At 40.9% G+C, this 15,272-nt stretch overlaps 1 protein-coding gene across 1 annotated transcript in view; it reads left to right on the forward strand.

Moving 5' to 3' along the window:
* The window catches only part of LOC141053017 (uncharacterized), a 151,602-nt gene that overhangs the window by 18,709 nt on the left and 117,621 nt on the right, over positions 1-15,272 (forward strand). Inside the window, exons 2-6 of the mRNA XM_073550349.1 lie at positions 13,705-13,854; positions 13,979-14,158; positions 14,251-14,374; positions 14,456-14,553; positions 14,752-14,842. Coding sequence (XP_073406450.1) covers positions 13,777-13,854; positions 13,979-14,158; positions 14,251-14,374; positions 14,456-14,553; positions 14,752-14,842 — 571 coding nt within the window. The 5' untranslated portion in view covers positions 13,705-13,776. The remainder of the gene's footprint in view (positions 1-13,704; positions 13,855-13,978; positions 14,159-14,250; positions 14,375-14,455; positions 14,554-14,751; positions 14,843-15,272) is intronic.

A 15,272-nucleotide genomic window follows, 5' to 3' on the forward strand; every position in this document is an offset into this window, starting at 1 on the left:
TCCGCTCTCATTCTCCCTCCCCTGTGTATATGGCTCCGCTCCCATTCTCCCTCCCCTGTGTATATGGCTCCGCTCCCACTCTCCCTCCCCTGTGTATATGGCTCCGCTCCCACTCTCCCTCCCCTGTGTATATGGCTCCGCTCCCACTCTCCCTCCCCTGTGTATATGGCTCCGCTCCCACTCTCCCTCCCCTGTGTATATGGCTCCGCTCCCATTCTCCCTCCCCTGTGTATATGGCTCCGCTCCCACTCTCTCCCTTATATTTATGGCTCCGCTTGGCTCCCCCATCCTCCCCATCATACTTACCCTCACGTCGCTGAACTTCCTTCCCGTCGCTGCACGTCCCTGCATCTCGCGGCGCTTCAGCTTCTTCCTGTGCGGAGCGGTCACGTGCTACCGCTCATTAAGGTCCATGAATATGGACGCCATGCCTATGGGAGATGAGTGGCGTCCATATTCATGACCTTAAATGAGCAGTAGCACGTGACCGCTCAGCGCTGGATGAAGCCGCCGCGGGATGCAGGGTGAGTATCAGCTGCTGTACCGCCCCCCGGCTCCTCTTGTGTCCGCGGACCGGCAAGGGCACTGCAACGACCCGGTCCTGGGCCGCGGACCGGCGGTTGGGGACCCCTGGCTTAGAACGATGCGTCCCGTGGACGTATCGTACTAATCTGAAGGCGTTTTTTCGCCTGCCTGTGCGTCATAGACGCCCAGACAGGCGTTAATGCGACCTCTGAGGGAGACCGATTAGAAGAGTTACAATAGTCGAGACGAGAATGAATAAGAGAAACAGTAAGAGTTTTTGCGGAGTCCAAAGTAAGAAAAGGTCGAATTCTAGAAATGTTTTTGAGGTGCAGATAACAAGAGCGAGCCAGTGATCGTATGTGGGGGACAAAGGAAAGTTCGGAGTCAAGTATGACCCCAAGACAGCGGGCATGTTGCTGGGGAGTAATAGTGGAACCACACACGGAAATGGCACTGTCGGGTATAGGTACATTAGTAGCGGGAGGAAACACAAGGAGTTCAGTCTTTGACAAGTTCAGTTTCAGATATAGTGAGGACATAATGTTAGACACAGCGTTTAGACAATCGCTGGTGTTTTCTAGAAAGGCAGGCGTGATGTCAGGAGAAGAAGCGTATAATTGGATGTCGTCAGCATAGAGATGGTACTGGAAACCAAATCTACTAATTGTTTGACCAATTGGGGCAGTGCACAAAGAGAAGAGGAGGGGGCCTAGGACTGATCCTTGAGGAACCCCAACAGTAAGGGGAAGGTGAGAGGAGGAGGAACCGGCAAAAGATACAGTAAAGGAGCGGTCAGAGAGATAGGAGGAGAACCAGGCGAGAACTGTGTCCTTGAGGCCAATGGAACGGAGCATAGTGAGGAGAAGCTGGTGATTTACAGTGTCGAATGCTGCAGAGAGATCCAAGAGAATTAGCATGGAGTAATGACCAATTGATTTAACTGTTAGTAGATCATTAGAGACTTTAGTGAGGGCAGTTTCAGTAGCGTGTAAAGAGCGGAAACCGGATTGGAGAGGGTCGAGAAGAGAGTTATAAAAGAGATGGCAGATAAGACGGGAGTGGACCAGGCGTTCCAGGAGTTTAGAGATGAAGGGAAGATTAGAGACAGGTCTATAGTTAGCTGCAGAGTTTTGGACGAGGGATGGTTTTTTAAGTAGTGGATGTATGATGGCATGCTTAAATGAGGAGGGAAAGATACCAGAAGAGAGAGGTTAAATATTTTAGTTAGGTGAGGGGTGACAGCAGGGGAAAGGGACTGGAGTAGATGTGACGGAAATGGGTCACTGGTGCAAGTGGTTGGGCGAGAAGATGCAAGGAGCCTGCTTACTTCTGTGACTGGTTCAAAATCAGAGAGTGAGCTAGATGCAGTGGGGGAGGGAGGACAGTGCATGGTATGAGGTGATTGGGAGATAATTTCCTGTTGGATCTGGTCAATTTTTTTCATTGAAGTAATTGGCCAGATCGTCAGCTCGGAGCTCCGTGGTTGGGGCCTGTACTCTTGGGTTGAGTAGAGAATGAAAATGTCAGAGACGTTTAGGGTTATTGGACAGTGAGGTGACGAGGGTGTTGAAATAGGCTTGTTTGGAGAGGTGAAGGGCAGTATTGTATGTTCGAAGCATAAACTTATAATGGATGAATGCGATGCGATTTTGCTGCTGGAAAATCCGCAGCATGAGCACAGCATTGTGGAATCCCATAAAAATGCATGGGATGCTGGGTTTTTTGCATTTTCGCTGCAAAAACGCGCGTTAAAAACCGCCGGAAAAACAGCGACGTGTGAATTCAGCCTCATAGAAAATAGCTAAAAACACGGAATTTGCCACAAAATTAATGAGCGTGCTGCGTTTTTTACCGCGATGCGTTTTTTTCCCGGAAAAAAGCGCATCAATATGCACAAAAAGTGCAGAATGAATTAAAATGAGAATGGGATGCTTCTTTTAAGTGATTTTTTTTAAGCGTTTTTGCCGGCTTAAACACGAAAAAACGCTCACGTGGGCACACAGCCTAAGTGTGAAAATTAGCATTAAAAATACAGCAAAAAAGTCCCAGTGTGAATTTAGTCTTGCAGCACTTTTTAAAGAAAAAGTATTAGCATTTAAAAAAAAGGCAACAAACCAGACTGTATGCTATAATCAAGTGTCCATACGCAGACAGTACAGTTAGAGACATCTTTTACAAATGTGTCTGGCAATACATAATTTTTTTATTTTTTATTTTTTTTTTTTTTTAACACTTAAACATTTAGGCTATCAACGTCCATCCTATCAAGTGATTCAGCGGACAGTGTATATTACTAAAACCATCATAAAAAAAACCCTTTATTCATAAGCAGAATATAAACCCTGGTCAGTTACCTCCCTGCCCATTTTTAATGTAGGCGTTCTGATCCCAGATTATTTTTGAGGTCCTCCAATATATACCAGGCTGTAGAGACAAAAGGTTTAACCATATATTCTCTTTTCCCCCTGAAGAGCAACAGTTCACAATAAATTGCTTCCATTTCCAAAGAAACTTGCCTGCTTGTGTCTCTATGTTACATAGAGCATCCTGCTGTTCTGTTTCCAGGAAATGTTTCATTTGTGCTCTCAGTTCTGTGATGGGGGTAAGTCTGGGTCCAGCCAGTATTTAAGAAGCATTTTCTTTGCAAGGTATGCAGCAGTTTGGGAGAACCTCCTGTTCGGAGCATCTGTGCTGAAGTGAAATAAGGCTAAGGAAGGAGATAGGGAGTAACCTGAGCCCCAAATGGTATTAATCAAAATTGATACCAGACCCCAAAAAGAGACTGACGCAGGTCAAGACCACAGGCCATGCATGAGGTCGGAGATAGAGAGATGGCATTTAGGATAAGTAGTCTGTTTGAAAGAGGATCTTTTTTAGGAATATTGAAAGCATAAATGGCCCCATCCATGATTTTATACTGGGTGTCTCTCCACATTTCATTTATAATGTGTTTCCTAAACGCGCTCCATCCTGCTCTAATCTTGCAAAGATTTCTACATAGTATAATGGCTGCTTCCAATATTTAACCCCTTTCTGTCATGTGACGTACTATCCCGTCCATGTGCCCTGGGACTTAATTCCCAGGGACGGGATAGTACGTCACAGCGATCAGCGGCGCCCACTTGGTGAGCGCCGCTGATCGCGGCCGGGTGTCAGCTGATAATCACAGCTGACACCTGGCACAATGTTAACCCCTTGCACGCCCCTTACACACGTTTAATCCCTTGCACACCGTGATCAAACACGATCGTGGTGTACCGGGGGTTAAAGGGAAGCATCGGCAGGAAGGGGGCTCCCTCCGTGCTTCCCTGAGCCCCCCACAGCAGCGCAATGTGCAGCGCTGCTGCGGGGGGATCCATCCCTGCAGGTCCCCGAATCCAAGATGGTGACGGGGACCTTTGGGGGCCTGCAGGGAGCTGGCTTCCTCATGCCTGCAAAGCGCAGGCATGAGGAAGCCTTGTGCAGTGCCTGTGACAGATCGCTGATCTGTCACAGTGATCTGTGATGTGACAGATCAGCGATCTGTCACATGACAGTGATGTCCCCCCTGGGACATTGTAATAAAGTTAAAAAAAAGTGTAAAAATAATTTTAAAAAAATTGCTAAATAAAAAAATTCCTAATTCATGTTTTGGAAATAAAAAAAAAAACCATAAAAGTACACATATTTGGTATCGCCGCGTCCGTAACGACCCGGGTCATTCCATATCAAGTGATCCAAAAATGAATATTTTTTTTACCTGATGTCTTTAGTTTTTTTTTATTTTTTGTTTTTATGAAGTACAAGTTTAGTTAATTACAAATTAAAAGTTTTAAATTTTTTTTCTTCATCAGTTAATTTTTTACCGACTTCTAAAGTTGTGAAAGAGCGAATTTTGGCCTGGTATGGCTTTACATTTTTTATCATATCTTGGGCTAGAATTAAGATACAAAGGTGGGAGAGGCATCATTTTTCTCAGAACGGTATTGGCTTTCATTTGATATGTCACAAGACTATGTTTCTTTACATTTTGTTTTTGTGAAATCAAATTCATAATTTTGATGCGCAATTGTGAAAAAAAAGTATGTTTTAAAATGGTGAAAAAATGCATGTGCGTTACTTGTGTTCTTGTTTATATTTGTACAGGGATTCAACTTGGGACCTATCAAATTTGTATTTTTTTTCTTAAGCCTTGAATCATCTGATTTTAGGTTTGTGAGTTTATTCCTGTTTTCTTTTCTAATTACAACGTATTGAAGTCAACATTTATATGTAACAATAAAGAAACACAAAAAACAAATCCCGAAGTTCCAGAATAAATCCATCTTAATCATCATAATACAACTTGCTCAGCATTTTCAACCTGAATACATTGAACAAACCAAAAGAAAAAAGGTGATCATATCCTCAAGTGTGATTTTCTAAGTTTTCTCATCCAAATTATATGTTAAAAACAAGAATAAAAGAGCCAATATTTTTACCACCTATTTATACATGTAACAATTCATCACTAAACATGTCATTTATGAAGTGTTTAAGAAGAATAGTACAGTAGTTAAATCCTCGTTCTATAAAATATGAACTAATCAAACAATTAATAGTACATTTTTAAACTGGCCCTTTATCATCAATTTGTCCCTTCTAGTGGGTGAAATGTAATCTGATCCATAAGCGCTTACTAGCAATGGCCATTTCCTTTTGTGTCAAAGAGTATGTGCGGCCGGTCATGGTGTTGGGCTCCACCTGAGTTAATATCTGATTTTTGTTAACTTTTAAAATGTCTGGTTTTCTTGGATACACAAAGGATGGCGCTGGGCCAGAAGGATGCAAAAAGTCACTTCTACTTCTTCATTTTCACAATTTTTGGAGAGTACAGTAGCCAGCCACCAGTGCCGATCATATTCACAGGTCACATAACCAGTTATGTCATCCATTGCCAATCTTGTGCCGCCTTCTACCACTTCATGCACTTCACTGTCTTTGCTGAATGAAAAAATCCTTGTTTTATTTCTGTTTCACTACATGGAATGACAGTGTGGTATTGCTGAGTCCCTTTGATGCGTTCTGCTTCCTGTAACCGATGCTTTAACAAACTCTCCTCCTCATTGTAGTCCTGGTTTGTACAATACATGAACTGGATGTTAAGAATATTTTTCTCACTCCATTTGAAAAGTTGCATGGGTGTTAAGATTTGGTCTGAATATGGCCTCTGGAGACTAGCCCGGGCTGCAAGGCGTTTCACGGTGCCTCCTAAGCCATCACATACACCTTTGCCATGAGCAGTGGCAAAAAAGTGCCATTCAGCTTCCACTCCAAAGTCTTTCTTGTGATGGCATACATTTATAAAGTTTTTCCTGTTTTTATACTGTGCAGAAGAGCCATCCGAGAAGTAGTAGACCTTGCTCAAACTTGGTAGGATGTCTGTTTTTATCACTGAAATCATTTTTTTTTTGGAACAAATGAACAGCTATTGAATCATGAAGTAAGCACTCAGATATCATAACTACACTTTTGTACTTTATTTCTACATTCTCATAGCAATAGATCGCAAAAGGGTGCACAGTTGCTTGTTCATTGTTCCAGTGAAATGACTGTGCTTCATCCTGAACAACAAAGGAATAGTTCTCTGAAAAGTCTAAGCTTATTACTGCCTCATTCTGTTTGATGCTTTCTTTGAGGTGATTGTAGTAGTCAGACTTTTGGCGAGCTATAAATGAGTGTTTCTTAAGGACTATCAGCTGTTCACAAAAACATTCTACAAAAAGTTCTGCACTTTTAAAAACCGTGTCAAAAGTACATCTGTTAACAGATATCCACTGTTTATAAGTTATATTATCTACCATAGCCTCTTCAAAATAATTTAATATTTTTTCTTTGAGAGCCAATACTGAAGGACATTTTTTGCAAATATTGAAATAACAACTCCAACTCTTTTCTGGACACAATATTTGAGACAGACATACTTTGTAATCGCCAAGGTTGGACTCGCCAATCTGAATATCTTTCAGCTTACCCCCTCCAATCATGAGCTTAGTGTTCTGGTGTATTGTACGTACGCATACTGAGTGTGTACCACTACCACCAGCCAGGACACAATTCTTCGGTCGCAGGTCAGCAAATTTTGAAAATCCTATTTTGGCAGAAGTGGAATTTTTTTTCTTTAAAAAGTTAATAGGTTTCTTTCAAATTGGTAAGAACCAGCCTCTTCTGGACAGGAGTTTTCTTACCGTTCACTTTTATAGACACACAATCTTTCTTGCCAGGCATAATCCGGCTCACTTCATCACTATTGTAAAAATCTTTCACTTTACCCACTATAGCTTCATCTAATGTTTTGCCTGGTTTAGGATCAGGACAAGACATGAAACCTTTTTGTTCAACTAGAGATTTGGCTTTTCTAGCCATTCTATTGCTAACGTTAAATTCAGTTTCTATTCTTTTGCATGTCCAACTCTTCGGTAGTGTAGTCAGTATCATGAACTGTTCACTTCTGCTGTGGGTGGATTTAAATTTATCTTTAAGCTGAAGAATGATCTCTGAATCAGTGTCATTTTTTCCTTCACCTTCTACTGTTTCACCCGCCAGATCAAGGGTCAATTTTTTTGTAACTTTTTCTAATTTTTTTTTTTTGGCAATAACCTGGATAATGGATTCTTTTTTTTGCAATGGGTGATTCTTCAATGTTAGAAAGTGATTTATTCAAATACTCTATTGTTAAATCAGGATTGATAAAATCCTCTGTGTTGGAAGTTACAGGTTCTTTGAAATTTCCTGCCTGCTGAGCATTTTTCTCTTTTGCAAGTTGCTTTCTACAACTGTCAAAAATTTTCATGCCGGCATTGATTGATGGATTTATATGAAACATCCAATCTTGTACCGGCCTAAGATTTTTTTCTTGTTGTGTGTCCAGTTTTTTCAAAAGGATTGCAACAGCATATATTATAAAATGCTGTTCTTTGAGAAGTAGCAGCCATTGCTGTGTGAGAAAAATACAGTTAATATTATGTAAGGAAGATGGGTAATAAAAATAAAGATTTACAGTACACTTGAGATATAACTGTTACTATAAAGGGAGTATTAGGGCTAATGCACACACAGCTTTGTCTGTCTGCGGATAAAAGCTGCGGTTTTGGCACATTTTTCTACCGAGTTTTCACTATATCTGCATTAGTCTTTTTAATCGCTAGTGAAAACGATGGCAGCTTTTTATATAAATGGTAATAAAGGCGTTTATTGCAGATCAAAAAGTAGTGCAAGCAGTGATTTACTCTGTGTTTCAAAAAACACTGCATGTGTTTAACCCCATTGAAATCAATGGGGGCCATTTTTCTGAACGATGATCACTCAGAAGAGCGCTGTGTGTGTATTAGCCCTTAATAAGAAAAGCATTAAACTATTAATATAAGTTTACTCAAACTTTAAATAAAAAATACAGTAATATCTAAAAATCATGGATTATTTGGTAAATATAGACCCCACACTTCTAGACCACAGGCTGAACAGATCTGAATTCCAGATTTTGGAATTGACACTGTATAGTTTAATTTTTTAAAATATGATCCCATCATGATCCCAACTTGAATTTTGGTACAGATGTGGCTAGGAGCATAGCAGGTACATGTGCAGTTTTTGAAATTTCTAAAAAAAACCCATTTTTTTCAGAAATGCGTTTTAAACTTTTGTGTTTGCATTTGCATGGGTAAAATATTAACAAAGATACTCTTGTGACATATCTGGTCAAAGCCTGTACAGTTCTGGGTAGACTGGTGTTTATTTTGTTTGTCTATCTTTTTTCTAGCCTGAGTTATGAGGAGAAATGTTAAGGCAGGCAACACAGAAATTCGCACTTTTTCTGAACTTTGAAAATCAATAAAAAAAAAAAAAATCTAGAATTTTTTTTCCTTCACATTTTGCATTCTCTGACACACTATTACCAAATAACAAAATCTCAAAAGAATTAAAAATACAGAGGTAAAAATCATTGGTTCACTTGACATGGAATGACCCGCCCTATAAAACTGTCCCATTAGTTAACCTCTTTAGTGAACCCCTTAAAAAATAAAAATAAAAAACGAAGCAAAAAATGATTTATCATACCGTCGAACAAAAAGTGCAATAACGCGCGATCAAAAAGACGCATATAAATATCCATGGGACCGCTGAAAATGTCATTGTCCCGCAAAAAACGAACCGCCACGCAGCATCAGAGAAAAAATAAAGTTATAGCTCGCAGAATAAAAGCGATGCAAAAATAATTTTTTTTTTATATAAAATTGTTTTCATTGCATAAAAGCGCTGAAACATAAAAAAAACGACCTAAATGCGGTATCGCTGTAACCGTACCGACCCGAAGAATAAAACCGTCATCAATTTTACCGCAGGCGGAACGGTGTAAACGCACCCCCCCAAAAAAAATTCATGAAACGCTGGTTTCTGTTCATTCTGCATCCCAAAAATCGGAATAAAAAGCGATCAAAAGATGTCACGTGCCTGAACATGACACCAATAAAAGCGTCAACTCGTCCCGCAAAAAATAAGACCTCACATGACTCAGTGGATCAAAATATGGAAAAATTATAGCTCTCAATATGTGGTGATGCAAAAACTATTTTTACAATAAAAAGCGTCTTTAGGCTGTGTGCCCACGATGCGATTTTTAAGCGTTTTTGCCGCGATTTTCGGCGCGAAAACATTTAAAAATCTTCAACAGAACACACCCCATGCATTCCTATGGCATTCCGCACATGCTGTGCTAATGCTACGCTTTTTTTCCGCGGCGGAATCGCATCGCGGATAAAATCGCAGCATGCTCATTCTTTTGTGCGGAATCGCAAATAATTGCCGCGATTCCGCACCCATAGGAATGCATGAGAATAGCTTACTTCCCGCATGTGGCTATGCCCACCATGCGTGAAGTTAAGCGTCTCATGTGCGGTTGGTACCCACGGTGTGGAGGAGAGGAGACTGTCCTCCAGGCCCTGGGTACCATACCCCTGTAAAAAGAATAAAAAATAAAAAATCGGGGTATATTTGCCTTCCGACGTCCTGCGCTGCATTCCCGGCCTAAGCATTCCCAGTAATGCCTTGCGGCAAGGTCCTGTGATGACGTAGTCTCGCGTGACTCTAGCGGTCTCGTGAGATCGCTATAGCAACGCGATACCAATGTCATCACAGGTCTCGCAAGGCATTGCTGGGAACGGGAGCGTCACTGAGACTGCGCGGGACGTCGAAAGGTAAATATACCCCGATTTATTTTTTTTATTTATTTTTTTTATTTAATTTTTTACATTCTTTCTTTTACTATCGATGCCTCAATAGTAAAAGCCTGGTCACTCTTGTCAAACTATGTTTGACGAGTGTGATCAACCTGTCAATCACTTTCCAAGCGATGCTTCAAATCGCTTGGAAAGTGCTTGAATATCGCACGCGAAAATCGCGGCAAAATCGCCAACATAATTGCGGAAAAAAAGTGCGATTTCTGGGAAGGAGTCCGGTTTTCAGTGTCCGGATTTAAACGCAACGTGGGCACATAGCCTAAGCGTGCGACAGCTGCCAAAAATAAAAACCCGCTATAAATAGTAAATCAAATCCCCCGTTATCACCCCCTTAGCTAGGGGAAAAATAATAAAATTAAAAGAAAATGTATTTATTTCCATTTTACCGTTAGGGTTGGGGGGTTTCCACTGTTTGGGCACATCAGGTGCTCTCCAAATGCAACATGGTGTCTGATCTCAATTCCAGCCTATTCTGCGTTGAAAAAGTCAAATGGTGCTCCTTCCCTTCCAAGCTCTGCCATGCGCCCAAACAGTGTTTTACTCCCACATGTGGGGTATCAGCATACTCAGGACAAATTGCAAAACAACTTTTGGGGTCCAATTTCTCCTGTTACCCTTAGGAAAATAAAACATTGGGGGCAAAAATATCATTTTTGTGGAAAAATACGATTTTTTTTTTTTTTTCATGCCCGGGCCTTATAAACTTCTGTGAAGCCCTTGGGGGTTCAAAGTGCTCACCATACATCTAGATAAGTTCCTTAGGGAGTCTAGTTTCCAAAATGGGGTCACTTGTGGGGGGTGTCCACTGTTTAGGTACATCAGGGGCTCTCCAAAAGCAACATGAACCCGCAGACCATTCCATCAAAGTCTGCATTCCAAAACGTCACTACTTCCCTTCTGAGCCCTGACGTGTGCCTATACAGTAGTTTTCTCCCACATATGGGGTATCAGCGTACTCAGGACAAATTGGACAACAACTTTTGGGGTCCAATTTCTCCTGTTACCCTTGGTAAAATTAAAAAAAAATGGGGACTAAAAGATCATGTTTGTTGAAAAAATACGATTTTTTTATTTTCACGCCCGGTCGTTATAAACTTCTGTGATGCACTGGGGGGTTCAAAGTGCTCACCACACATCTAGATAAGTTCCTTGGGGGGTCTAGTTTCCAAAATGGTGTCATTTGTGGGGGTTTCCACTGTTTTGGTACATCAGGGGCTTTCCAAACACGACATGGTGTCCGATCTCAATTCCAGCCCAAAAAAAAGTCAAATGGCGCTGCTTCCCTTCTGAGCTCTGCCATGCGCCCAAATAGTAGTTTACATCCACATATGGGATACCAGCGTACTCAGGACAAATTGCACAATAACTTTTAGGGTCCTTGTTACCCTTGGGAAAATAAAAATTGGGGGTGATGAGATCATTTTTGTGGAAAAAATATTATTTTTTAAATTGTACGGTTGTATGTTATAAACTTCTGTGAAGCCCTTGTGGGTTCAAAGTTCTCATCACATATCTAGATAAGTTCCATGGGGGGGGGTCTAGTTTCCAAAATGGGGTCACTTGTGGGAGGTTTCCACTGTTAAGGTACATCAGGGGCTCTCCAAACGTGACATGGCGTCCGATCTGAATTCCAGCCAATTTTGCATTGAAAAAGTCAAACGGCGCTCCTTCCCTTCTGAGCTCTGCCATGCGCCGAAACAGTGGTTTCCTCCCACATATCAGGTATCAGCCTACTCAGGACTAATTGCACAATACCTTTTGTAGTCCAATTTCTCCTGTTACCCTTGGCAAAATAAAAAAATTGAACCTGAAGTATTTTTTTTGTGAAAAAAAAGTTTAAATGTTCATTTTTTTTTTTTTTTTTTTTTTAAATATTCAAAAAAATTCCTGTGAAGCACCTGAAGGGTTAATAAACTTCTTGAATGTGGTTTTGAGCACCTTAAGGGGTGCAGTTTTTAGGATGATGTCACTTTTGGGTATTTTCTATCACATAGACCCCTCACAGTGGCTTCAAATGTGATGTGGTCTGTAAAAATAAAATGGTGTTGTAAAAATGAGAAATCGCTGGTCAACTTTTAACCCTTATAACTTCCTAACACAAAAAGTTGGTTCCAAAATTGTGCTGATGTAAAGTAAACATGTGAGAAATGTTACTTATTAAGTTTTTTGTGTGCCATATCTCTGTGATTTAAGGGCATAAAAATTCAAAGTTTGAAAATTGCGAAATTTTCACCAAATTTCCGTTTTTTTCCACAAATTAACGCGTTATATGAATGAAATTTTACCACTAGCATGAAGTACAATATGTCACGAGAAAATATTGTCAGAATCACTGGGATCCATGGAAGCGTTCCAGAGTTATTACCTCATAAAGGGACAGTGGTCAGAATTGCAAAAATTGGCCCTATCATGAACGTGCAAACCACCCTTGGGGGTTAAGGGGTTAAAGATGTCTGTGTGCACCCCCAATAGATCAGCTTTCATTACAGAATAAAGAACCAATATTGAAGGGGTACCCATGGGAGATAACAAAATGACATCCAACTCGGTTTGGGCAGCCTCGAATGTAACGTCTTTTAAGTTGGCCATAATGGAGAGTTTGATGTGCTCTTATTGAAAATAGTGTTGGGGAGGTAGGTTATATTTCTCTAGCCATTCTGTACAAGTTAGCGATCTCAATTCCGTTGGGTGGAGAAGATGAGAGACAGTATTAATCCCCGCCTGTTGCCATTTTGAGAAAATCTTATTTTCGCTACCCTGAGGGAATTCAAGGTTTTGCCATAATGGAAGGTAATTTGAAATTCTAAAAGAAAGGCCAAACTTTTGCCTTACCACCTTCCAAGTGGAGATAGTATCCCTAAGAATAGCAGATCTCCTTACTACAGAAGGTAATGAGGCAATACGGGAATGGAAGAGAGCAGTTAAGTTAAAGGGGTGTACATTATCGGATTCCAGTGTGTGATCAGAATATGTGTGTCTTTTGTGAAGCTAGTCAATTATATAGTGGGAGAGGCAGGCAAGATTATAGTTAATGCCTCCATCGTCTTTAGACACCATGAGTTTGCTCTGACTAATCCTAGGACGTTTACCTCTCCAGATAAACTTACTAAAGGCCCTATTGAGTATGGTGTCATCAGTGTTTTACGAGTAATGGTAGGCTTTGTAATTGGTAGATGAGCCTGACTGTACTAATCATTTTCACCAAGTGTGCCCTCCTCATAATGGATAAGGGTAAATCCTGCCATGGCGGGAGGTAAAACCCACCTGAATCATGTTCTCTGGGGTCTCGGCTACCCCCGGCAGCCGAGACCCTTGAGAAAATCCGACTCTGGGGGGCGCTATACACTTTCTCCATGGTTTAGGTACCCTTAACTACCGCCGTTAAAAGGAAAGCAGTCATTAAGGGTTTAAAGACATTCTTGTTAAGATCTTGTATAACCACTCCCAATTAATGTTGTCAAAGGCCTTTTCTGTGTCTAATGAGACAATCCCAGGGGAACCTTTTAAGTTAGAAGAGGAATAGACTTTATCCAGTACCAAGATTATGGTCTTACAGCGTTTTTGCAGCATTTTTTTCACCTATAGAAATCAATGAGAAATTGAAAAAACGTTGCAAAAAAAAAACAGCAACAGCGTTTTTCGGAGGGTTTTTGAAGTGTTTTGATGATTACAATTAACTATCACTTTCGTTATTTTTTTTTCTCTTCAATGTTTAACCCACATGGATGAGACAGTCGGTATAGACAACAGAATCTAAAGGGCATCGTGATGTAGAAAAAGGGATTTTTCAACAATCAATAGATCTTGAGTACAAAATCTGTACTGTACATATTTCATCCCCTGATGTTTCCCCTTTTTTTTTATCTCTTGTAATTGTATTACTGGATCCTTTATGATATTACATCATCATCATCTTCTCATTCAGGTCCCTACAGTTTAGTATTCTTTCAGTGGAGATCTTCTATATAAGAGAATTTTCCTGATTGCCCCATCAAGGATGGATGAGGACAGAGACAAGATGGCGGAGAGAATATTACACCTCACCCTAGAGATCCTCTTCCGTCTTACTGGAGAGGTGAGAGATTCTGATGATGTCACATCATTCTTATCTATGGAAATAACAGACGGACGGAACTGGAGAGGTGAGGACTCTGGAAATGTCTGTAGTGAGATTTATTAATGTGTCTCTCCATAACCAGGATTACACAGTAGTGAAGAAGACCACTGGTGAGTGCTGCCAGACTCCTGTGTATGAGGGATGTGGAAGACCCCTGAGCCCAATTATGGAACCTCCACCTCACCCCCTGATACATGAGGACATTAATGACCAGAAGATCCTAGAACTCACCTACAAGATGATTGAGCTGCTGACTGGAGAGGTGACACTGCTGGGAATGCTGGGACATTACACAGTTTATACAGTAACACTATGAAGGGATCTGGGGGATGACGGTATCATTGTATATGTCAGGTTCCTATAAGGTGTCAGGATGTCGCCGTCTATTTCTCCATGGAGGAGTGGGAGTATTTAGAAGCACACAAAGATCTGTACAAGGACATCATGATGGAGGTTCCCCAGCCACTCACATCACCAGGTAATAGACAGGACTAAATACACATGGCCTATAATTATCTGTATGTAAAGAATGAATTCAGTCCTTCTATGTTTCCTCCAGTTCTATCCAGTAAGACGACAACACCAGAGAGATGTCCCCGTCCTCTTCTTCCTCAGATCTGTGAACAAGAAGATCCCAATGTTCCTCAGGATCATCAGGTAGATGGAGAGAAGGTGTCATGAGATCTCCCCTATGATGTGTAGACGGCTGTGAAGGTCTTGTGCTCAGTCTTGTTTTATCCACCAGTATTATATGTTTTATACTTGTGTAATGAGAACGGTGGAGATGGCAGGATTAGAGCTGATCATAGATGTGACTTCTCCATCTGTCAATGACTCTTATAAAATTTGTTTCAGGTTAAAGATGTGACCCATATTAATACTACAGAGACATATATGAGGGGTGATGAGGGGTGTAAAGAGGAGATTCCTACACATGACTACCCAGGTGAGTAGTAAACACTAACTTCAGAGAAGTGACAGATTATTCTCATTCACTGGCTGTCACTGCTTTATAGGTTTTATCAAGTGGTCACCATTCTGACACTGTCCCCATTACTTTGGGCAATGGAAATTCTTCTAATGGAGTGATGCCAGTTTTGACCACAACTTACATCTTGGTGAATCCATCCTACCCCCTGGAATTAGAAGATGCTGACCCTTAGCTGCCCAGATCTTTAATCCCTTTACCCCCGAAGGTGGTTTGCATGTTAATTACCAGGCCAATTTTTACAATTCTGACCACTGTCACTTCATGTGGCAGTAACTCTGGAAATCTTCAACAGATCCCGGTGATTCTGAGATCACTTTTTCGTGACATATTGTACTTTGTAATATTGGTAAAATTTGTTCGGTATGACGTGTTTATTTGTGAAAAA

Source organism: Dendrobates tinctorius, unplaced genomic scaffold, assembly GCF_039654945.1.
Source record: "Dendrobates tinctorius isolate UK_male_01 unplaced genomic scaffold, ASM3965494v1 ptg000164l, whole genome shotgun sequence".
Lineage (NCBI taxonomy): Eukaryota > Metazoa > Chordata > Amphibia > Anura > Dendrobatidae > Dendrobates > Dendrobates tinctorius.